Source organism: Echiichthys vipera (assembly GCF_963691815.1).
Source record: "Echiichthys vipera genome assembly, chromosome: 16".
In the NCBI taxonomy this organism is placed as follows: domain Eukaryota; kingdom Metazoa; phylum Chordata; class Actinopteri; order Perciformes; family Trachinidae; genus Echiichthys; species Echiichthys vipera.
Genome location: NC_139841.1, coordinates 27,093,668 through 27,117,521, shown reverse-complemented (window position 1 = coordinate 27,117,521; position 23,854 = coordinate 27,093,668). Strand labels below are relative to the sequence as shown.

Here is a 23,854-nt window from a genome sequence, read left to right as displayed (position 1 = left end):
TTTATTTATTAATGAATTCCTTTATTTATGTATATATTCATTTATTTATTCCTGTATTTATTTATCTAGGTACTCGTGCATTTATTTATTTGTTTTTGTATTTATTTCAGCATTTATTTATTTATTCATTTATTTATTTGTTCCTGTATTTTTTCATAGATTTATTTATTAATTCCTGTATTTATTTATATTTATGTATTTATTCTTTTATTCTTTTATTTATTTTTTATTCTTTTATTTATTTATTCCTGTATTTATTTATACATTTATTTATTTATTCCTGTATTTATTTATTTATATATATATATATATTTATTCCTGTATTTATTTATACATTTATTTATTTATTTATTTATTTATCGAGACCTCGGTATAGTCCTCCGAAGTACACGCCCCTTTCCCCCTGAACAGCCAATAGAAACGCGGAGCGAGCGTAAGGACCAATCACAGGTGAGTATTTTTGATTCCCAGCTCGTCCAATAGCGTTGCGGCGCTGCGAACGTTGGAGCAGCCGTTGATCACTGCAGTGAACCGTCTGCTAAACACAAATATGGACGGGACCATGAACCAACTCAACCGGTACGTTAACGGTTACGTGACGTATCTGCGACATTATTAATCCTTTATAACTGTTTATATGGGTGTTATAAACTCACCCGCTGTGTGTACAAACCTGTTATAACACAACTTAGCTCGACCAACGGCTTGTCAGTGTGAGGTAGTTGTAGCTAGCACGTTAGCTTAGCCTAACTGACAGGAACTTCAACGGGCTGCAGCGGCTAAAGATGCTAATGTAGCTGCTGCTAATTCATGCATTTTGATTTAATAATTCACTGCTGTCTGTGTTGTGCTTTGCTGGTTGTGCTTTGCTGCTAAAGGTGATGGTGAATTAGCTTTTTCAGTCAAACAGGGACAGTTCAGACAAGCTGTCAGGCTCCCAGGAAACAAGCAGTGTTGAGTCTGGTTCATATTCAACATTTATTTAATATTAAGATTAAAAAAACTATTATGCATTTAAACCATCTCATTGAATTATGTCAAACCATGATTTTTGGCTAAAATAAAATCTATTATGCGTCCTTATCTTTTTACCTGGAGATGTCAAACCACTTTTGCAACATAAAGACTAATATTCCTCATGTGTCACATTGTTTTAGAATATTATATATGTCATGGTTTATTATGATTTTTATGGAAAACTTAAATCTATTAAGCTTCCTTATCTTTTGACCTGGAGATGTCAAACTACTTGTGCAACATAAAGACTAATATTCCTCATGCATAACAAGGTTTGTTTTTGAAAAATATATATATAATTTTTTGATTTTTAATGATTTTTTTTACTATGCTTTTAAACCATTTCATTGAATTATCTCAAACTACTTTTGCAACATAAAGACTAATATTCCTCGTGTCACATTGTTTTTGAATAATATATTTTTAATGATTCATTATGATTTTTGGCTAATATTAAATCTATTATGCTTCCTTATCTTTTGACCTGGAGATGTCAAACCACTTGTGCATCTTAAATATATATATTCCTCATGTATCACAAGGCTTGTTTTTTATAAAAAGGATAAAATATATATATTTTTTATCATTTACCAAATAAAATGGGATTTGTTTTTACAAACTTTAATCTATTATGCTTCCTTATCTTATCAAACCACTTTTGCAACATAAAGACTAATATCCCTCATGTATCACATTGTTTTTGAATATTATATTTTTATGATTTATTATGATTTGTTGGAATATTTTAATCTATTATGCTTCCTTATGTTTTTATATAATAATAATATTCCTCATGTATCACAAGGCTCGTTTTTGAATAAAATATATATTTTAATGATTTTTTTATTATGCATTTAAACCATTTTAGTGAATTATGTCAAATCACATGTGTAATACAAAGACTAATAATCCTCATGTGTCACATTGTTTTTGAATACAATCATTTTAATGGTTTATTATGATTTTTTGGAAAACTTAAATCTATTATGCTTCCTTATCTTTTTACCTGAAGATGTAAAACCATTTGTGCATCTTAAATATTAATATTCCTCATGTATCACAAGGCTTGTTTTAAAATGATATTATTTTTTAATGATTTTTCTATTCTGCATTTAAACCATTTAATTGAATTATGTCAAACCACGTGTGCAACGTAAAGACTAATATTCCTCATGTGTCACAAGATTTGTTTTTGAATAATTCATTTTTTTAATGATTTGTTTTGCTAAACTTCCTTATGTTTTACCCGGAGATTTCCACCTGTCTGACAGCCTCTCTCCCCTCTCCTGGTTTGCAGCCGTCAGACCGACCCCCTCTGCACGGGCCCATAAACATGTCCACAGATGACAGTATCTCTGAGGACGTGTCCAGCTCGGGGGCTTTGAGCCATTGTCATGCCAGCGCTGACGGGGATGTGGGTAAGGAGAGCGAGACCTCTTTGGTGTCCTCTGAGGGGACATCGGCCTCGGGGCTGGCGGTCTCAGAGGACAGACGCACAACCTCCCAAACAACAGGAGGCACTGTGGAGAGCCGGCCCGTGGACATCACACCAGCGTGCAACAAGATCAGGTGCAGTGACACACTATAATAATAATCATAATAATACATTTTATTAGTGTAGCGCTTTTCAAAGGTACCCAAAGACTCTTTACATACAGTAATACTATAAAAGTACAAATTAGTAACAAGCAGGCTATATATAAGAAGTAGGATCACAACCGTAGACACACTACTGTTTATAGAAACTAAAAGACTGTAGTTACTGTTGTGCTGTCCTCATTTAAAGGATGTTTTAGGCTTCATTCAGACCAAATTAGGAGATTGAGAGTTTAGTCGACCACCCACAGCAGCCGGCGTTATCGGAGCCTGAAAACAGGATCTTTAGAATCCGGGGAAAACGAAGATTTGAAACCACCCCCCATGGCGTTGTGGTCTGGACGGTGAAACTTCAGACTTTGTTAAAGGACGACGTCACGGCCCCACCTCTGACCTCTAACCCTGCTCCGTCACATTGCAACAACAGTGCTGCTGCGTGAGAGGACAGAGACGGACCCAGAGACTGTTTACTGAACTGGACTCCGAGCCACATGCATGGGACTGAATGAGGCCCAGCACAGATTTAGGATCCAGGACTGGGACCAGGACCACAGCCACATGCATGGGACTGAATGAGGCCCAGCACAGATGTCTCCCTTTTCCCTGATGCTCTGAATAAGGAGCTCAACTGCTCTAGGCTCTGTTTCTAAATCCAGTTCTAAGAAGGTGTGAAAAGTCTCTAAATGTAGAGAGAAAGTGGCGCCTGGGAGCGCTTTGGGACGGGGAAGGGGCTCCCAGCAGCCCCCTCTGCTCAGTGAGGACACTAACTGCAGAGTGATGGGGCTCCCAGCAGCACCCTCTGCTCAGTGAGGACACTAACTGCAGAGTGAAGGGGCTCCCAGCAGCACCCTCTGCTCAGTGAGGACACTAACTGCAGAGTGAAGGGGCTCCCAGCAGCCCCCTCTGCTCAGTGAGGACACTAACTGCAGAGTGAAGGGGCTCCCAGCAGCCCTCTCTGCTCAGTGAGGACACTAACTGCAGAGTGATGGGGCTCCCAGCAGCACCCTCTGCTCAGTGAGGACACTAACTGCAGAGTGAAGGGGCTCCCAGCAGCACCCTCTGCTCAGTGAGGACACTAACTGCAGAGTGAAGGGGCTCCCAGCAGCACCCTCTGCTCAGTGAGGACACTAACTGCAGAGTGAAGGGGCTCCCAGCAGCACCCTCTGCTCAGTGAGGACACTAACTGCAGAGTGAAGGGGCTCCCAGCAGCCCCCTCTGCTCAGTGAGGACACTAACTGCAGAGTGATGGGTGCATCAGAGTCCAGAACAGCACCAAAGTCTCCACTAAGACCAGAACCAGGGACACGTTTGTCTCTAGGATGGAGGAGGATTTGGAGAGGAACTCTCCGGTGTTTGGATTCTCCACAGCGTCTCCCCGTCTCTTCTTCTCCGTTGTTGGTGTATTTCTGTGGCAGTTACAGCGCCACCTCCAGGCCTGGCAAGGCTACTGCAGCGTTTGGAGTCGCTGCACCTGGTTTCCTGTGGACGCAGAGATTTAGGAGTCGAGGCCGAGTGGTCTTTTTTCTCCGTTTTTAACAACGTAGAAAAAAAGGTTGTTTTTGATCGTGTGGACGAACCCTGAGTCTACTTGTGCTTCACAGGGGGATAAAAAACACAAACGGGCATTTGTGACACCCTGCAGCAATTTGCTGGATCCACCTGAGTCTGTGTGGATTCAGCCTATTGTATGCCATGTATATTACTTATACCCTGTACATATATCACAGTAGTTACTGCATGTGAATTAACACATTATGTGATTGTATTGCAGGAGCCTGTGTTTGAGCACAGATGAAGCGTTTGAACAAGGAAAGAGCCTCCCGTTCATCAACCCGAGCTCCCTTGAGACCCTCAGGGCTCTGGTGCAGGAGATCCAGAGCAGCGGAGAGACCGACCCTGAGATCTGGAAGGATTGCGAGGTGGGGAAACGCCACAGAGCCCGAGAGGCGCCCGTTATTGTAGAGTGTGGAAAGGAGAGCGCACGTGTACGCCGATGATGTTGGAAGGGAAGTTGGGGTCAGCTGCTGTGACAGTTCTTGTGCTTCTGCATTTGGCAGCTGGCAGCCTCGTTTCTGAGCTGTCACTTTTATTTTTTTGTGCAGATCACACCTGACAGTAAAACACACACACACACACACACACACACACACACACACACACACACAGGCACAAACACAGCACCACACTGCAGCTGATCCTTTCAGACACAGGATGTGATTTACAGGGAACAGACAACTGGGAAGTGCTACAACACAGAGACACATCACTGCACGGTTCACTAGACTTGAGGCATGTTAGGACGCACTCACACTGTCCATCCGTACCGTGCCCAAACAGGTTTCACGGGTAAAGTCTGGTTCCTTTGACCAGTGTGAGTGCAACCGTACCGCCTCTAGGCACGGCACGGTTGCCGGCCACAGCCCGTTTGGGAGAGGTGGGCTTTAGTAAAGCACGTTTGCACGTGTACGAGCACAAGAGTGTTTTAAAGACTTACCTACTGGCCCCTGTACCAGCTCCTCTCATAGTAAAGTCCATTACAGTGGAAGGAGCCCATTGGTGCTTTGTTGTGTGTGTAGGGACTCTTCTCATGCTGCTGCAGAGGGTTGCTGTTATTTTCAGCAGCATTAGTGGTTAAAAAAAGACCTTTGAATGCCTTCACGGTACTGCCCCGAGCTAATCACTGTTAGCCACGTCCGGCTGTTAGCGAGTCTCCGGGATTTCTCTGTTAATAGTTGTTGCATAAAAAAACTGTCTCGATGGATTATTTGATGTGTGTAAATGTGAAAGAAGACCGTGGGATGATTTTGCGCCTTAATTACACTTTAAGCAACCGAGTCAGATTTGGGATTTCTGCAGTAATTTGATTCTTAAATGTTATTTAAGGTAGAAAACCGGTGACTGTAATCGACCATGAGATTAGAGAATTACCATCTACTGTAGATTGCTTCTGGAGAAGTTCAGGAGTAATAGAGAGGATGTAGTTGACGAACACGGTTCTGCATTTTTCCTCTGCGAACAAAAACCTGTTCGCACACGTTGGACTGCACACGAGACGGATCCCCGGGGCTGTGGGTAGATAATGAAATGCCTGTCTGGACAGAGCAGCGTATTATATCACTACAGCAGTTAAAATATCCCCTCCAGGACACAAAAGCACTCTTAAATGGCACATACTCCTTCACTCTCATTGAAAAATCATGTTTTCATTGACGTACAACAAACCCACGTTGCTGCACCTGCGTCTGGGAGACTGTTGTCAGCTTTAGGTGATGCTGAACAGTATCTCCCACGAGTTTTTCAAAGTGCGTCTAATCACACACGCTTTTAATGATGATTAGAAATTAAAATGGTAACCAGACGCTGTGTTTTCACTTCACACTGCAGCGTAAAGATGAAAAAGACAAGTCAAAGGCAGATGAGGAATGATGTAATACTGTAATTAAAGAATTTAGCATGGTAGTAGGGGTGCTACATGACACTTGATTTGCTTTTTCTCTGCGTCAGGGTCGATGGTTGCATCTGTTTCAGCTGGTTGAGAAGCAATACCAAGAGCAAATACTCGCACAGCAAGAACAATACCAGTGCCAAATACAGGTAAGTCTGCTATTAGTGTTGTCACGGCGATAAAATCTGTTTTATCACGCAGTAAAACAATGATTTGCTTTCCCCCCAGTTGATTCAGGATGAAATTAAGGCCCTGGTTCAGCTCCAGAACCGCCAGGCCAGCGCCCAGCCACACACAGAGTTCTCTCCAACCTCGGCGACCAAATCTACCCCAAACACAAAGGACTATATCTTCCCCCTCATCTCCAGTGACTGCACGCTCTCCAAAAACGCGGCCTGCGACAATGACAGCCTGGCAGCCCCGGCCCATACCCCGTTTAGCTCCCCTTCACCTCCGCTGCAGAGATCCGAGCCCGCGAACCAGGGGGAGGAGCGTGCGACCACAGTGCTCAGCAGTGGGTACGGGACTCTGTCTGCCTGGGAAACAGGTCTGGAACCTGCTGGGTCTCCGGGGCAGGATGAGGATGGGGGTCACCGGAGGGAGAAGCATCGCTGGTCCCCTAACTTCCAGGAAGACGCAGAGACAACCGGGATTGGGTGCCAGCGGGATTTTTCTCATGAGAGGACCATCGGGGTGGATGAAAGTAACCCGTCAGTCTACCAGCAGATAACTTCTGGGTAAGTCTCCACAACCTTAAAGACGGGGTAATTAATTAATTAATTTATTTAACCTGGTTTGTCCCGTTGAGACCAAGGATCTCTTTTAACCCATCAAGACAGGATGCATCGTTTGCGTGTCTACGTCTATATACAGTCCTTTTTGGTTCTTGTTCTGGCTCTGAATGTAGCGCCAATCACAAAGAAGTGAGAAAAACGTATGTATTTCTTATTTTTCTTATTCCAAATTTCTTTATTGAACTTTTGCAGACAGGCAGAGAAAGGTACTACAATTGCACACTGCGTCAGAGCGTCTGCTTTAAAGTAAAAATGTATTTATTTTTGCACTTTTGGTGTTCCTACATTTATAAAAAAGTGTTAAAAAGTGGCTGCCACTGATTGCTTACGCTGCGCAGAAGTCGGATTCTCGCGATAACACGAGATCACACGAGAATCAAGTTCACATATCACACGGAAATCCCTCTCATCAGGCTCCAAGTAATGCGCTTGTGTTTTCGCCAAGTCTGTATTCGTAGAAATATGTAATTTACCACAACTGTAAGTTGCTGGAAACGCTTGAATTTGACCTCGGACACGGTATATGAAAGGTGTACGAACCCTGAAGAAAGATGCGTACAAAAGTTGTATTCATCAGTTGGTCCATCAGTATTTCTCATCCATTTCTTCCATTTGAGAAATGCTATTGCTCAAAAGGACCTGTTCTGTTGGCAGCACCAGCCAGCTGTTGACCTCCTGGGCCCAGAGGCAGAAACTCCGAGCTAAGAAGAGCAAAGCAGGACTCGCTTCGTCCCAAATCCCCGAGTACCAGGAGCAGCCAGGCAGAGACTCCCACGGACAGAACCCCGCGGAGAGCTCAGACTTCCAGGACCAGGTACGACTCACTCACCGAGCGTTAACAGATCGCAAATGCTGCTCTGCATCCGTGGTGTTTTTGTTTTCTCCGTGTCTGTTGTGGTTGATTACACTCCCTCCGCTCTGCTGAGTCTAATCCGCTCTTATCTCTTATCGGGTTCCAGCAGCGACCGGCCGGGCCGTCGTCCAGCTCGTTCCCCCTGAGGAGGAGCGACAGCCTGATGTCCGAGGCATCAGGTAACAATTCACTGACTCAGACAAAAGAAGAAGAGGAAGGCTTAGACAGTATGAACAAATCCCCGACTGTGTGACTGTGATAGAATGAACTATGAGGTATAAACAGCGAGTCCGCGCACCAGTTCAATGATCTCTCACACCATGTTGTAACGTGTCAGGCCCGGGACATGAAAAAAATAGGGAGACGCCTCCTTATGAGCATCCCTGACAGGTGATCAATCATCTTAAAGTGCAAATACAAAAATACAAATATAAGTACATGTATAAAAAATGTAAAATGTTATCATACCAAGACATCAAAAGTACAAAAACCAGTACAAAAGCGCCCCTACCACTATAAATGTTACTCTAGGGGGGTTGGCAGTAGCTCAGTCCATAGGTGACTTGGCTGGGAACCGTAGAGTCGCTGGTTCAAGTTCCTGTGTGGACCATGAATGGAGCGTGGACTGGTGGCGGGAGAGGTGCCAGGTTATCTCCTGGGCACTGCCGAGGTGCTGTTGAGCAAGGCACCGAACCCCCAACTGCTCGGGGCGCTGGTCACTGGCAGCCCCCTCGCTCTGACATCTCTCCTCAATTGCATGTATATAGGTCCTGTTTGTGCATGTGTGTATTTCGGGCCTGTGTGTGTAACATGATTAATAATAAGAGAGTGAAAAAATTCAATTTCCCCGTAATTCTTCTTCTTCTTCTTCTTCTTCTTAGACTAGGGAAACACACCTCTGTGGTAGGCTCTTATGTCTTTTTTTCTGTGTTAATATTTCATTGTTTAGTATTTATTAGGATTTCTTTTTATAGTAGTAGGGGCGCCTCTATATTAAAGAGGTTCTCCTTGATATTGCATCTCATTATGACGGTTTACGTGATGTTCCAGACATTTATATTCAAGATGTTTAGCTGGGAGGAGGCCTCGGGGAAGACCCAGGACCAGGTGGAGAGATTAGATCTCCACACTGGCCTGGGAACGCCTCAGGATCCCCCAGTTAGAGCTGGTTAATGTGGCCCGGGAAAGGGAAGTTTGGGGTCCCCTGCTAAAGCTGCTGCCCCTGAGACCTGACCCCGGACAAGAGGCTGAAGATGAGATGAGATGAGATGTTTAGGTCAGGCTTTAGGCTCTGCGGGTCTTTTCTTACCTATATGATAATTCTGATAAAGCACATATACTTCATATTTACATTTTAAGATGATTGATCACCTGTCATGAGTGCTCATAAGGAGGTGTGTCTCCCTTTTGTTCCGTGTCTGGTGAAGGGCTGGGGCCTGAAACGTTACAGGGGTGGGCAATTCCGGTCCTGGAGGGCCACTGTCCTGCAGGTCTTAGGTTTCTCCCTGCTCTAACACACCTGAGTCTAACAGTGATCACACTGTGACAAGCTTCAGCTGCTTGATAACAAGCAAATCATCAGCATACAACATGGTGTGATATATCATGAGACGCTGTTAGGAGCAGAGTCTGGTGTGCGGACTCGCTGTTTATACCTTGTGCTGCTTTTTAGTCCAGCACCCACTTCTTGCGTATCTTCTTGGATGTGCGAGCTATTTTTACTTTCATAGAATAAACTACACACACATGGTTTTATGGAAGACGGAGCTCTGTTGCAGTTACCACAGCTGACAGTAGGATGGCACTGTTGCACCACCGACTGCTTTATTATGAGGAATAAAATCAGTTACATGTTTTATTCTTCTTTTCACAACTATATATGTGTGTGTGTGTGTGTGTGTGTGTGTGTGTGTGTGTGTGTGTGTGTGTGTGTGTGTGTGTGTGTGTGTGTGTGTGTGTGTGTGTGTGTGTGTGTGTGTGTGTGTGTGTGTGTGTGTGTGTGTGTGTGTGTGTGTGTGTGTGTGTGTGTGTGTGTGTGTGTGTGTGTGTGTGTGTGTGTGTGTGTGTGTGTGTGTGTGTGTGTGTGTGTGTGTGTGTGTGTGTGTGTGTGTGTGTGTGTGTGAGTACCAACTTTAATGGGTGTCACCTGAAATGTCACGCCCCTGTTCATCCTCATAAGTCGATACATTCACTGTTTCACATTTTTTGACTGTGAGAAAAATCTGGAAAATCACCAGACTTTTCCTTTAAAATGGAGTTTATTAAAGTGGCCGTCACTGCGGCTGTCACAAAGACGTGTTAGTGTGTTAGTAGATTAACTCACACCAGTTTCTTCTCTCCGTCCTAGGCCTCACTTACTGGCGTCTGAATGAGAGTGAACTGTATCACCCCCTACCCGACAGCTTTGACAGTGGCGCTTACCTTCTCCTGCAAGAGGCATCCATGAGTCTCGTGAGTAACAACTACAGTTCACCGTGTCACCTGTGACCGCTCTGACTGTTTATTTCAACTCCTGATACAAAGAACTGACTCTGGGTCAGGAAAACTGGTTCCAGAGCGGCACCAAATCTTTCCCCAACAAAGTCTGCTTTAAAAAACGTTTCCATTTTACAATTTGTGTATTTCATTTTTTTTTTTTTCGTCAAATTAACAACTTTTCTAGAGAGACGTGTCGTCTTTAGTTTGCTTAATCAACAGAAAAACAGGGTTTAAGTTCCACAGTTCTGCACAATACTTATACACAGCTCCTTTCAGAAAATCAAAGAACTATTAACAACTCAGCAAACGTTACATTTACATGTCTGGTGTAACAGCAGTTTTCACTGAACGCACCTCCAGCTTCAGTGCCTGTAAAACCATAAATGGATCATTAATACCAGGTAATCTGTGCTAGGTAAGGCTAGCTAACATTAGCTTCCAACAAAGGCTAACATTAGCATCTTACAGTCAGTGTTAATAAGACTCAAAACGTGTTCGATAATTACCTTTCTTCTCAAACGAAATCTCCATCCAGACGAGCAGTACAAGTGTGTTGTAGTCCACCGTTGTTGTTGTTGTTGTTGTTGTTATGATGCTCGATGTTGGTGTTAGCATTTCTGTGGAAATCTCAGACGTATACAGTGACGTAAGGACGTAATAAAACAGGTTCCAAGGACGGTGAACCGGCACCAGCCCAGCACTAGAACCAGGTCCCGGGTTGGAAAAAGACTCCTGAGACGGGGCCGACTACCTGTATACATCAGGTCATCAACTGGTTATGGTCAGAACCGCCTGGCGTTTCTGGTTAAATGTCTGATCTTCGTCTCTTGCAGACTCCATCTCAGGAGCCTCGTCTGTCTCTCAGAGAGATCTATCAGAACAAGCAAAGAACAGACTGGGAAGGCTCTGTCGCGTCCGGTCCTCCGTCACCGCAGGTACGTCACGCGGCTCGTCTGCGATCAATCCAGTCCTCTGCTGAGCCTCTAACCCATATTGTTTTGCTCTAGGTGTTGACCTTGGACCCAGCAGCTCACCAGCGGCAGTCCGATCGTACCTCTGGCTTCACTTCGCCTTCTCACTTCAGCAGCCCTTCGTTCGCCGCTCAGCCCCACCTCTACCCCAGAGTGGGGACGCCTGTAACGCCCGACAGCATGGTGGAGTGCAGCGCCATCTCTGACGGCTCCAGTGTGTCAGCCGCCGGACCTTCTCCCTCTAAGGTGCAAAGCTCGTGGGAAAACCAGGCTGTCCTGTTTACCTCCCAGAATAAGACCCAGCCCTGCTCCCACACATCCAGCCAGCAACGCAGAGCCAGCGCCCCGTTAGCCAGCGAGGAGGAGGGCAGTCACACCCACACCAGCACCCTGAAGCCTTGTTCAGCCTCTGGTGCCACGCCGCGGCCTGCAGTCAGTCCGCACATGGAGAGAGCTTCATCACTGGAGGATCCTGTCGTCGTGTCTCTGTGAGTGTTACATAGAGCCGGTCCTGGTGTTAGCAAGGTTATCACAACACCACAATTTTAAACTTTGATGTGATGCCGATACCACGGAAAAAAGGGGGAAAAAAGTCCTAAGCTAAAAAATCCATCCCCTTTCAGCACTTTCATTCTTCATCTTTCCTTCTTTTCCTCCTCAGCCTGAGGCAGAACCTGAGAGAGAAGCACTCCCGACACGTAGCTGACCTGAAAGCTTATTACGAGGCCGAGATCCACACACTGAGAGACAAACTGAGAGTCCGAGATCTGCCCCAGGATCTAGAGAAGAGCAACCAGGTCCTCACAGAGAGGTGCAGTTTACATTTATTTAGATTTAGCACAACTGTGAGGTGCTGAAAAGCTTGCAAATGCACCTAAAAGTGCCTGAAAATTGCTTAAATTTGTGTCCAAACCCTTTAAACAGAACAGTTATTTCTGTGTTTTTTAGGATACAGATGATTCACATTCTGTCCTGTTTGATTGATTTCCCCAGCATGACATCAGACTTCACTTTGGGTCCATTTTATAATGTTTTCTAAATCCGTGTTATTGTGATTTCCTTGTTTGTGCGCAGGTGTCTGCACCTGGAGGAAGCTCTGGCTGAGGCCAACAGTCACGTTCAAGGACTGGAGGCAACAAACAGCTCGCTGGAGAAGAAACTGGTACAATTCCTCAGATTTATTTGATTTTTTTTACATAAATCCTCCTGATGAGTCGTTCGTCTTAACGTAGCAAACAGTAAATGTTGTGTTTGCGTGTAAATCTGTGAAGAGATGAGATTTAAAAATTACTTTTTTAAAGGGGAAGTCAAAAAATATAAAACCCAGAGCGGCTTCACGTGGTCAGTTAGTGATCGTTTTCTTACTACACAGTGTCTTAAGAGCGTTCAGCGCCTTAAATTGACTTTGTTTAATTAATATTTAAGAAAAAAATCATCTTTTATCGTCAGGTTTTAATTTATAAAGTCTGAATTTCAACGTAGACATTGTTGTTGGGCAGATAGAAGCAGTTATACTTGAACAAGTACTTATATTTATGTATACGTTTGCTCCCCTCTCATGTTGTGGCTCCATTAAACAAACTCTGCAATTAAAGGGGAACTACACCCATTTTTAAAATGCATTCATGTTATTCACGTGGTTCAACACACAGGGCTCGTACAGGTGCTTGAATTTTGGATAAACTACTTGAAAATGCTTGAAATTGTTTCACAACAAATAGTTTTAGAATAGAAATTTAATTTAATATCTTATCCTTCTGGTACTATGATCAATTTTAGTTGTTTATAGCGTAATACCATCTATTCTAATTTGATGTTAGTAAAACAACAGAGTGAAATAATAACTTTCAATGTAGAAATATGTAATTTACCACAATTATAAGGTCCTGGAAAAGCTTGAAAATGGACCTTGAGCTTGAATTTGACCCCGTAAAAGGTGCACGAACCCTGCAGACAGTCCAAAAACATTAGTAAACATTGACTCTCGCGCTAAATCTTGAATTGGGGACGTCATCAAGTCTGAAGTGTGGAACTTCTCTCTAGACAATGGAAGGACATCGAACTGTTTTCAGTGGTTATGTGACGAGTACGAAAGAAAACGCTTGTGTTGTGCTACTTTTCCCCCCGCGCATGAGCGAATGTTTTGTGTGTTCTGAGTCAGGAAGTGCGCGGTCAGTCTTTGTTGTAAAGTCATGAAAACGTACGGTTGTCGTCGGGGTTTTTGAACTAACAAGAATGACTGTTGTCCGTTTTTATGGTGACAGCACGTCAGTGGGGCCGGACAGTGTGTCGCAGCTCGGGGGGAAGAGAGCGGACGCAGCGGGAGAGTCTATATGAAATGAAATACTTTTACCAGTACCTTGACTTTTCCCTTTTTAGGCAGAATGGCCGGAGCGGTACGCTGTAGCGGGCGCTACTGTGAAATCCCTGCAGCAGCGACTTGAGGAGAGCAAACGCTCGGGCAAAGAGAAGGACGCCCTGGCAGCGCGGTTGAAGACCCACGTGCGGCAGCTGGAGGAGTCGGCGCAGAAAGCCTGCAGGGAGGCGGACGAGAGGGAGGCGAGGAGGGAGAGAGAGTACAAGATGCTGCAGGACGTGAGTGTCAGAGTGTCAGAGTGTCAGAGTGTCAGTCTGAGCCTGATTGCATCATTCTGCTGATATATGCAATATTCAAGGCCTTTTTGATCAGGTGACAATCTCATAATGCACATTTGTTGACTTTATTTAGTGTTTGATGCAGTGCGTTTGGCGATATGCTCGTCTCACATCATTATTACAGATCCCAGGACGGTCCGTGTGTAGAAAATAACCCCGATCAGGGCTGTGAACCAACTTTCTGTCTCACCTGGGAAGATGAAAGGATGGAAGAATTGCCTCATTTTGTTGCATATCCGTCTGTTTCAGTACTTTTCATTGAGATAACCGTGTTATAGAGCAGTACATGCTTAAAGAACAGGCCAAAGTCATATTTAGAAATACATTTTTAATATTCATTCATTCATCTTCAACCTCTAGTCCCTCGCGGGGGGCTGGAGCCAATCCCAGCTGACATCGGGCGTGAGGCGGGGTCCACCCTGGACAGGACGCCAGTCTATCACAGGACACATAGAGACAAACAGAGACAGACAACCATTCACACCTACGGGTGATTCAGAGTCATCAATGAACCGAACACCTGCACGTCTTTGGACTGTGGGAGGAAACCGGAGAACCCGGAGAAAACCCACGCAGACACGGGGAGAACATGCAAACCCCATACAGAAAGATTCGAACCAGGAACCCCCTTGCTGTGAGGCCACAGTGCTAACCACCCCACTACCGTGCTGCCCCATTCACTGTTTTATACCATTAAGACCTGAGACCATCACAAGCCCACAGCGAGGAACCGTTATTCAGATGTTAAAGTAGGGAAAGAGACTGTGTTTGGAGATACTCGGATCTTATCAGGAGAGAAAAGGTCGATAGGTGCATCCTTATTCCCGTTTACGTATCTCTCTGTCGACACTGAAGGTCTTCACGACTGACTTCTGTTTTCTTTCCCCAGCTGCTCGGAGAATACGACTCTCTGGTGAAGGAGCACGAGGCGCTGAAGGTAATCGCTCTTAACTGGAACAGATATATTTTCATCATTGTCAAAACATGTTTCCGCAGGGACAAACAAAGTCCTTCATGTCCTGTCTTCATTCTTCTACATCTACAGAACAACGCGGTGTCAACGGAGAACAAGCTCGTCGATGCCACCGATCAGATATCAGACCTGAAGAGGTGAGTGCACTGATCCGGTGTAACAACACCAACTGGCAGTTGGGTGTTGTATGAATTTCATAAATTCTACTTTTTGCATCAGTTGAGGTTCTTAAAACTCTTAATTTCCAGCTCTTGTTATTCTGGTAAATCTCAAATACCTGTTATGTGATGCATCATTTGACCCTCCGTTAGGTTTATGCAGTTTCTGAGCAGTTTGACAAAGCAAACAGAAAACACAGACCAATGAGCAGCAGCTGCTTTTCAAACCCAACGTCACCTGTTTCAACAAATCAAATCAAATCAAATCAACCTTTATCTTTACGGCGCTTTTCATACAGAAAGTATCGCAAAGTGCCGAGTTACAGAGACGTACAGAAAAAGAGAAACAAGTAAAAAGAACCCAACCCTCCCACAGTCATGCACAGAGACACACACACATATGTATACGTTCATACACACATTCACACATACACACAGCCACGCTGACACACAGACACACACACTCACACCTAGACAAACACTAGCTGTCACTACAGAGACATGGCCGGAGCAGCGAGACCTGAGGTACAGAGGAGGCTAGAGGAACAGCGACTCAGCTCATAGTAAAGTCCCCTGGTTGAGTCAGGTACAGACTGTCAGGTGGTTGAAATGGCAGCGTTTTGGACGGAGAGTCAACAAGCGTGAGAGAGAAAGGGAAAGAGGGTTGAGGGAGCAAGAGGATAAATGAGGAAGGGAGCGCTGTCATAGAGAACAAAGCAGTTAATCAGAGACATAAAACTTTACCTACGGAGTTTCATCGCTTTTAAAATGCAGCTGTAGCAAGTATCTCCCCTTCTCCGTCCTCATTTATATTTTATGATGCTACAAATTACATCCAGCTACGGAAAAACGGATGTACAGAGAGTCGTTGTTATCCGCCTTCTCGTCTCTTCGCTTTGGTGTAAACTGGCAGGTTACGGACATGAAGTTTCAACCCGTCTCTTCACGTATCTTTGGTCACAAAACACAAGCAAACGCATAGCAGAGATGTGACATCACAGCTGTCGTGAGGTTATTTGCTTCAGCTCTGTCACGTCGTCGTTGGCCGGCTCCAGCAATTTTGTAAAAGAGCAGCTGCAGCGGGGCAAGACAGCGGGGAGAGAGAGAGGGAGAGGATCAATCGATAGAGCCTAATGATGGTCTCTGTGCGGTCGGAACAAAATAGATCATTGCGTTGGATGACACCGCGCAGAAACTTTTCCATTACAGCTTCAGCGCTGCCTGCAAATTGGCACCAATAGAGGCAGCGACATGGACCCTGCACTGATGAAGTGTGTCGAGTCGATTCAGCGGAGAGTAAAGTGCAGCTCGCAGAACATCAATGTCTGTGTCAGACAAGGGCGTTAGCACTGACACTTACCTGGAAGGGAAAGCCACGAAACCTGCACCGGCCTACAACTAGGACCCAACACAGAAAACACTTGGGTTGAGACGTGAGGTGCTATCAGTCAAAAATGCCAGAGCACAAAGTCGATATTAGACCATCGAAATGGAAAAAAGGGTGTAAAACGCAGCCTGGAGCAGGAAAGGTTCACGCACATCTTACTGTGATGGAGCCACAGAAGCTGCAGGAGATGTTCAAAGATGGTTACGGAGGCCTGTCACCAACACAGGAGGCTCATATTAAAGTCAGATCATGACCGCGGAGAGAATTTAAATCCTCCTCAGGAGACAAAGTGTTGGGATAAAGGTCCGCTTTGGGTCATGGTACTGCTCTACAAGTGCAGAGAGAAAGAGTACCGCGGGATACTTCGAGACCACTGACGTAACGTTCACCAGTCAGAGGCTTCAGAGATCTCTTTTCTCCGTCTGTCACGTGAAGTCGCCCGTCTCTCTCTGTGTCTTTGAATCTCTCTGTCTGTCCTCCTTCAGAGTGATCTCCAAACTGGAGTCTCAGGTGAAGCAGCTGGAGCACGAGAACCAGGCCAGGGCGCGTTATTCTTCCCACAATAACACACAACCCTCCGGGGCTGGGTAAGCACTGATGATCTGTGTCTCCGCCGTCTCTACAGCGGCTTTAATCTGGCTGTTCAGGCTGACGTGACACCCTTTCAAAAAGATTTCTGTGTCCAACAACGGCCGAACATGAACAATTACAATCACCTCTTTTATCAGTTAGATGCTTTTTCATCGATAAGAAAGAGGTGAAATGACGATTACGTTGTTTTTTTAAACCTTTTCAAACAACGGGGAACACGGCACTGCTGCGTTGGAGAACTACGAGGCTCTGACCTGGAAATCTTATTTTGAAAGGGTGTTATGTCACGACTTAATAGCTGAATAGGCTGATTGTATCTGTGGCTGTTTAATTCTGACTGAATTATTTCTACGTTTCCTCTGATCACGTCCACAGTCTCTTCCACCATCCTGACCTGCTGCTGTCACCCAGTCAATGCAGAGCGGAGCCGGACGTCACCCGCAGGAAGTCTGACCAGCTGAACGGCGGCAGAAAATCCCCGTTCCCTCAAACCAATCAATCGAGTTTCCACAAGAAGTCACATCATCCATTAAACGATCAGTCGTCAGGAACTGGAAGCTCTGTGGACACTTCTTCAGTTAGAGGGAGCTGGAGGTGGTTGTTTTTAAATGTTGTGGATGTTTAGGGTAGTGAAGATTTTAGGTGATTTAAAAAAACTGAGCTCCTTTTCTGCAGGTGTGCGTCTCCCCCGGAGTGTGAGCAGTCTCCGCCTCAGCACAGACACCAGGAGCAGAGCCAGCGGGAGGCCGGACGCAGGGAGGGGTCGTGTGCCATGACCCCCATGATGAGAGCCCTGATAGAGCTGGAGGAGACCAGAGCGACGGAGAGCCGGGCCCCCTGTAAGAACAGCCCCACCACCCACAGTATGACTCTCACTCACCCACCAGACGTGACCAACATGATGAATTACCTGATTTCATGCATAATAACAGAGCAAACACCTCAAATATCAAGAGACTGTACTCTTACACACAGGGGAGCGTCAAAGTGTTATTCAGGCACAAACTCATTACATGGTCTTTTTCTGCACTTACATTCTTCAAATAAGCCATCGAGACTAACAGCCGGATGTAGCTAACAGTGATTAGCTCGGGGCAGCACGATGAAGGCATTCAAAGGTCTTTTTTAACCACTAATGCTGCTGAAAATAATAGCAAACCTCTGCAGCAGCATGAGAAGAGTCCCTACACACAAAACAAAGCAGCAACAGCGTAGTTAGTGAACCCAGAGTTTATTAAAGAGTGTTTTAAAGACTTACCTACTGGCCCCTGTACCAGCTCCTCTCATAGTAAAGTCCATCACAGTGGATTACCAAAGTCAATCCCAAAGGAAGGAGCCCATTGGTGCTTTGTTCTGGGGACATGGGAAACTGTGTCCAGTACGGTGCGGTTGATGAGGGATGGGGAATCCTCCAGAGCAGTCACACAGCGTATTGCGTCATTCAATGATTCCAGGCCACGGTGAAAAATCTCCCTCTTTTGGCACCATTAACATTCTTGTTCGGTGCCGTTGTGCTCACAGTACCCAGAGGCTCACCAAAAAATCCCCGCACACCGAGACTGATGCTCTGTCTGATGCTAGCCCCACCTGCAGGCCCTTATGTGACACTTCGGTGCTGCAGGTAAAGTTGCTGTCTGGGACTTTTCCGAACCTTTTACATGTATTATTAACTTAAATTTCATCAAACTGCCACAAACTACCACATTTGCAAGTTTTGCTTGAATAAATGGGCTCCTTCCTTTGGGATTGACTTTGGTAATCCACTGTAATGGACTTGACTATGAGAGGAGCTGGTACAGGGGCCAGTAGGTAATTCTTTAAAACACTCTTTTAATAAACTCTGGCTTCACTAACTACGCTGTTGGTGCTTTGTTGTGTGTGTAGGGACTCTTCTCATGCTGCTGCAGAGGTTTGCTGTTATTTTCAGCAGCATTAGTGGTTAAAAAAGACCTTTGAATGCCTTCACCGTGCTGCCCCGAGCTAATCACTGTCCGGCTGTTAGCGACTCTCTGGATTTCTCAGTTAATAGTTGTTACACGAAGAAAACTTGATGCCGTATTTGATGAATGTAAGACCTGAAAAAGACCATGGGATGATTTTGATATTTAAATTAAACTCACTACAAAGTTTGACAACCTTTTGAGACAAACTCTGCTGAAGTCGTTGCAGGACTACGATGTGAAAGTGTACAGGAGAGGAAACTGTGAAGTGAGTAACTGGCTGCAACACCAGCAGGAGAAGAAGCGAACAATGGCTGCAATCACTTCTACAGTGTGTGACTGATGTGAAGTCTCAATCAGGACACTATTCTCCGCGCTCACAGCGGTCGCTCGCAGCAATAACTGACTTTTTTCTCAGTATAGATGAAGAAAGGGTGTTAAAATAAAGCAGTTTCACGTTAAAAAGGAGTGTTTGTCTGACGCTGTTGGGCTCGTTGGTGAAGGGGCGGCAGGCTGAGCTGAAGATCCAGACGTCTGATGACTGAAATCCTTCAAATATAGTGTTAAAAACTACCAAGATCTAAAGTGTGTGGTTTCAAAGGGGCTTAAAACTGCATAAAAGAACATTCAGGAAGCTTCTGGCAGACGCACAACGCTGACACATGCACAAAGAGGATGTGACGGGCGACCAAGACCTTGAATTAAACAACAAAACTCAACTAAATATACTACATAGTTTATTTTCATTATCAGTTAATCCTCCAGTTACTTTCTCGGTTCTTTAGATGTCAGAATATTTGTTGAAAGTGTCAAAAAAATCTGAAAATTACGTCTTTTAAACCGTCCAAAACACAGAAATTCAAAATTCTGTAATCAATCGACCGTTCCTTTCTGCTTTAAATGATTTTGTGAGTTAATGATGCGCTGCTCAAACTCCCGGATCTGAACATCTGCGTTTGAAACACCTCCGCCCTCGTGCTGAAAGCACCGCACGTGTTCTTGAATTGGACCTAATCACATCCGTGTGGTTTCTCTCCACAGGGGTCGGCAATCAGAGGACCACCGTCGGGTTCGTGGAGCGGCGACACAAAGAGGTGATTCAAGAGCGAGTCGGGCTTCAGGCGGACTGGGAGGTGGTCAAACCCGGAGGAGTCGTGACCAGAGCTGAGCGAGGAGGAGGAGGAGGAGGCGGAGGAGGAGGAGGAGGAGGAGGGCAAAGAGCTGCGGCCCTGCTGAAAGCTCAGAGGAGTTTGTCTCCAGAGGGACACAGATCCTCCTCACTGCCTCCTCCAGAACATCGAAACAAACCCGCGACTACACCGAGTACGTCCCCCCGACTCATCACACTCCCCTCATACTCCCTGTGTGGTGTCTGCATGTTGTCCCCGTGTCTGCGTGGGTTTTCTCCGGGTTCTCCGGTTTCCTCCCACAGTCCAAAGATGGGGAGGAGTGTTTACTTGATATATATATTTTTGTATAACCCTGATGTGATTCTAACTTAGAGAAAATGTGGTTGTTAATGAATGGTGTGCTTTTCTGCTCCCTCCAGCCAAGAGAGGAACTTTAATCACGCCCATGTCGGCAAAGTCCAGCCCCAAACGCTGCCCCACGGAGAACTACTCCACCGCCTTTGGTCACCTGATGCCCAGAGAGGCACACCTGCACAACAGGTGAGCCACGAACGTGTCCTCTGAACCAGGACCAGCGTTAAAGGTACAGTTCTCATTGAAAGACGCTAAGACTCTTAAGTTAAACTGTGGGCTTTATAATGCTGCTACTGCCGTCATGCACGAGGACGTCAGCTGTTAGAGACGAGATTTGCAGCAATTCATGTTAAACAGGCCGTTTACACAGCATCATTAAACCTGTTTAAGGACAAAAGAACATTCTAGTCTGTGTGTTTAGCTCAGATCTCCATGACAACACTGAGGGGGAGGGGCTAGTTTTTATTTTACTGGAGGTTAAAGTTTATGAATAATTAGGGGCGTGGCCTCTTGAGTGACAGCTAGCCTCTGGGCCTCACTTCTCCTCGGAGGTAAACGTCAGCCAGATGGACGTACGCCCCTCCCCCCAACGTCACATACATGCCCTTTTTTGGTCAGAGGAAATGAGGCGGAGTCAAAGTCTGACAAGATGGCGACTCCTGTAGGCGAGGACGACTGGATCAAGTAGAGAGAACGGACCTCGAAGGAGACGCTACGTCCATTTTTTATTCAATCTATGGTTATAACTTTTTAAAACTTAGTTTCCGCGTTTTTTTTTAGCGTGGAGGTGCTTGAAGAAGCACTCTGTTACTCACAGGAAGTGAGTAGCACGCACATGGCGACACTTCTGGTAGAATACAGGGATTTCTCAATTGGCCAATTAAATTACAGACGTCCTGGGGTTTTATTTTACCCATCGTTAAACCAAAACCGTTTGAAAAGGGCTTAAAACTTTGCTAAAACACTGGTGAGGACGGAGATCGTGTGGCTGTAGTCTGAGCATGAACTGAACTGTATAGAGTGAGGGAAACAGAACAAACCAGGAAGCAACTGCGCAGAAAACACCGTGAAAACACAAAACAATAGAGCGTTACCCTCTTTCATGCCTACGAGGGGAACTTCAATATTCCCTTAGCTGGGGAAAGACCATTGTACGGGTTACTGATGTGACTGTAAACGACTGTGTGCTTCCACAGATTTGAAGGAGAAGTCGACCAGAGGCGCCATTCATTCCACAGCAGCAGCCCCAGGAAGAGACTCCAGTTCCCATCCGTGGACAGAGACGACGGTAGTGTTTACATTCACGCTCTGACAGAAACCAAAGTGACAGAGGTGGAGAAGTGAAGGTGCATCTAAATGTTGAGCTGCTTCTCCCTCAGACCTCCAGCAGCCAGAGTCCTCCGGCGGCGCCAACCCACCCGAGGGGAACTCCCAGCTGGCCTGGGAGGAGCAGGGCGTCTGCGGCGGATCGGACCCGCAGGACGGCGGCGAGGACTCGGCTCCACTTCTCCTGGACAGACTCTACTCGCTGGCTGAGGCGGAGAAACTGTTCGACGAGCTGACGCAGGAGAAGCTGCAGGTGTGTGTGTGTGTGTGTGTGTGTGTGTGTGTGTGTGTGTGTGTGTGTGTGTGTGTGTGTGTGTGTGTGTGTGTGTGTGTGTGTGTGTGTGTGTGTGTGTGTGTGTGTGTGTGTGTGTGTGTGTGTGTGTGTGTGTGTGTGTGTGTGTGTGTGTGTGTGTGTGTGTGTGTGTGTGTGTGTGTGTGTGTGTGTGTGTGTGTGTGTGTGTGTGTGTGTGTGTGTGTGAGATCTGAACGGGACGACTCTGATCCTAGCCTGACCTCTGACACACACACTGATGAGTCCAGTCAAAGTGTTTGCTTGCAGGTTTTTTCATCTATGTGATTTGTTTATGTCAATAAATATTTAACCTTTTATGTGTGTATGTGTATCTCTTTGTGTGTGTGTCTCTTTGTGTGTGTATCTCTTCGTGTGTGTGTGTGTGTAGATTGAGGCAGCGTTGAGCCGGATGCCCGGCTCAGGCGGCAGAGTGACGCTCCAGACCCGGTTAGACGAGGTAAGAACCGAATTATCGTACGTGATGACGCAGCATCCAGACGTCATCACTCATCACTTACTATCGTCCTGTAATAACATCGCCTCTTCCTCCTCCTTCTCCTCCTCCTCCCCCTCTTCCTCCTCCTCCTCCTCCTTCTCCCCCTCTTCCTCCTTCTCCCCCTCCTCCTCCTCCTCTTCCTCCTCCTCCTCCCCCTCTTCCTCCTCCTCCCCCTCTTCCTCCTCCTCCCCCTCTTCCTCCTCCTCCTCTTCCTCCCCCTCTTCCTCCTCCTCCTCCTTCTCCCCCTCTTCCTATTCCTCCTCCTCTTCCTCCTCCTCCTTCTCCCCCTCCTCCTCCTCTTCCTCCTCCACCTCCTCCTCCCCCTCCTCCTCACCACCTCCTCCTCCTCTTCCTCCTCCTCCTTCTCCCCCTCTTCCTCCTCCTCCTCCCTCTTCATCCTCCTCCCTCTCTTCCTCCTCCTCCCCCTCCTCCTCCTCCTCCTCCCCCACTTCCTCCTCCTCACCACCTCCTCCTCCTCTTCCTCCTCCACCTCCTCCTCCCCCTCCTCCTCACCACCTCCTCCTCCTCTTCCTCCTCCTCCTCCTTCTCCCCCTATTCCTCCTCCCCCTCCTCCTCCCCCTCCTCCTCACCACCTCCTCCTCCTCCTCTTCTTCCTCCTCCTTCTCCCCCTCTCCCTCCTCCTCTTCTTCCTCCTCCTCCTCCTCCTCCTCCTCCTCCTCCTCCTCAGGTGGCCTTAGAGAGTCGTCTGGAGCGTCTGAACCGTGAGCTGGGATCCATCCGCATGACTCTGAAGAGGTTCCACGTGCTCCGCTCCTCCGCCAACATTTAGCGTCTTAACGTCTCTTTGCGTGACAGCGTAGACGCTGCGACGTGTGTCCTGGGTTTATACCCTGCACCGCTCCTTCATCTGTACAGCGTCTGTTTTTATACGTGTTACTCTGGGATATTTTCTTACATGTCTTGAAAGATATATTTTTAGTAATTCACAGATTTGTAAAGTTACTTTTTTAGCCACGGAAAAATTAAAACGATGTGTTTTTCTCGCCATATTCAGGTTTTTAAATCTGCGACGTGAACTTTTACCGCAGAGACATTCATCCACTTGGGGAAGATCACTGCCATTTTTATCTTTTTTTGACGCATTAATTTATGTTTTTATACGTTTTTTACTCGTTTGTTCCTTTTATTTAAGTATTTGTTTCCTGTTTGTTGCCAAACGTGTCGAACTTGAAGGAAAATGTTTGTTTACTTGAATGAAATCGCCTTTTTTTCTTTTGTTTACTTTCCATCAACGCCGTCACTTTCTGCTCTGCTACACTTTTACAGTCCACACACACACACACATGCACACACGCACACACACACACACACACACACACTCTTTGTGCATGGACATTCTTGCACTGCTCCTTTTGCCATGCAGTTTTTCTACCTGAA

At 45.9% G+C, this 23,854-nt stretch overlaps 1 protein-coding gene across 3 annotated transcripts; it reads left to right on the top strand.

The window, feature by feature from the left end:
• The first annotated feature begins 561 nt into the window (after positions 1–561).
• Positions 562–23,854, top strand: mphosph9 (M-phase phosphoprotein 9). Of its 3 annotated transcripts, none has more exons than XM_083930031.1 (24): positions 562–579; positions 2,315–2,586; positions 4,385–4,532; positions 6,118–6,207; positions 6,287–6,795; positions 7,507–7,666; positions 7,815–7,884; positions 10,053–10,156; positions 11,017–11,118; positions 11,191–11,642; positions 11,816–11,965; positions 12,229–12,316; positions 13,534–13,749; positions 14,699–14,746; positions 14,855–14,919; positions 16,813–16,914; positions 17,294–17,512; positions 17,594–17,781; positions 19,900–20,181; positions 20,408–20,528; positions 21,539–21,630; positions 21,722–21,921; positions 22,349–22,417; positions 23,145–23,854. In XM_083930031.1, exons 2-24 carry the CDS (start codon positions 2,351–2,353, stop codon positions 23,244–23,246), a joined length of 3,813 nt encoding a protein of 1,270 aa, XP_083786157.1. In that variant the 5' UTR covers positions 562–579; positions 2,315–2,350; the 3' UTR covers positions 23,247–23,854. The 3 variants fall into 3 exon arrangements, with proteins under 3 accessions (XP_083786157.1, XP_083786158.1, XP_083786156.1); XM_083930032.1 differs by having other exon boundaries at positions 7,812–7,884; positions 17,594–17,757; XM_083930030.1 differs by having other exon boundaries at positions 7,812–7,884.

Bases quoted from the DNA above. Each gene is read 5' to 3' on its own strand.
- mphosph9 (XM_083930030.1), top strand. From the start codon at position 2,351: ATGTCCACAGATGACAGTATCTCTGAGGACGTGTCCAGCTCGGGGGCT. The intron at 6,208-6,286 runs GTAAGTCTGCTA...CTTTCCCCCCAG, and splicing joins AATACCAGTGCCAAATACAG to TTGATTCAGGATGAAATTAA. The intron at 10,157-11,016 runs GTGAGTAACAAC...CGTCTCTTGCAG, and splicing joins AAGAGGCATCCATGAGTCTC to ACTCCATCTCAGGAGCCTCG.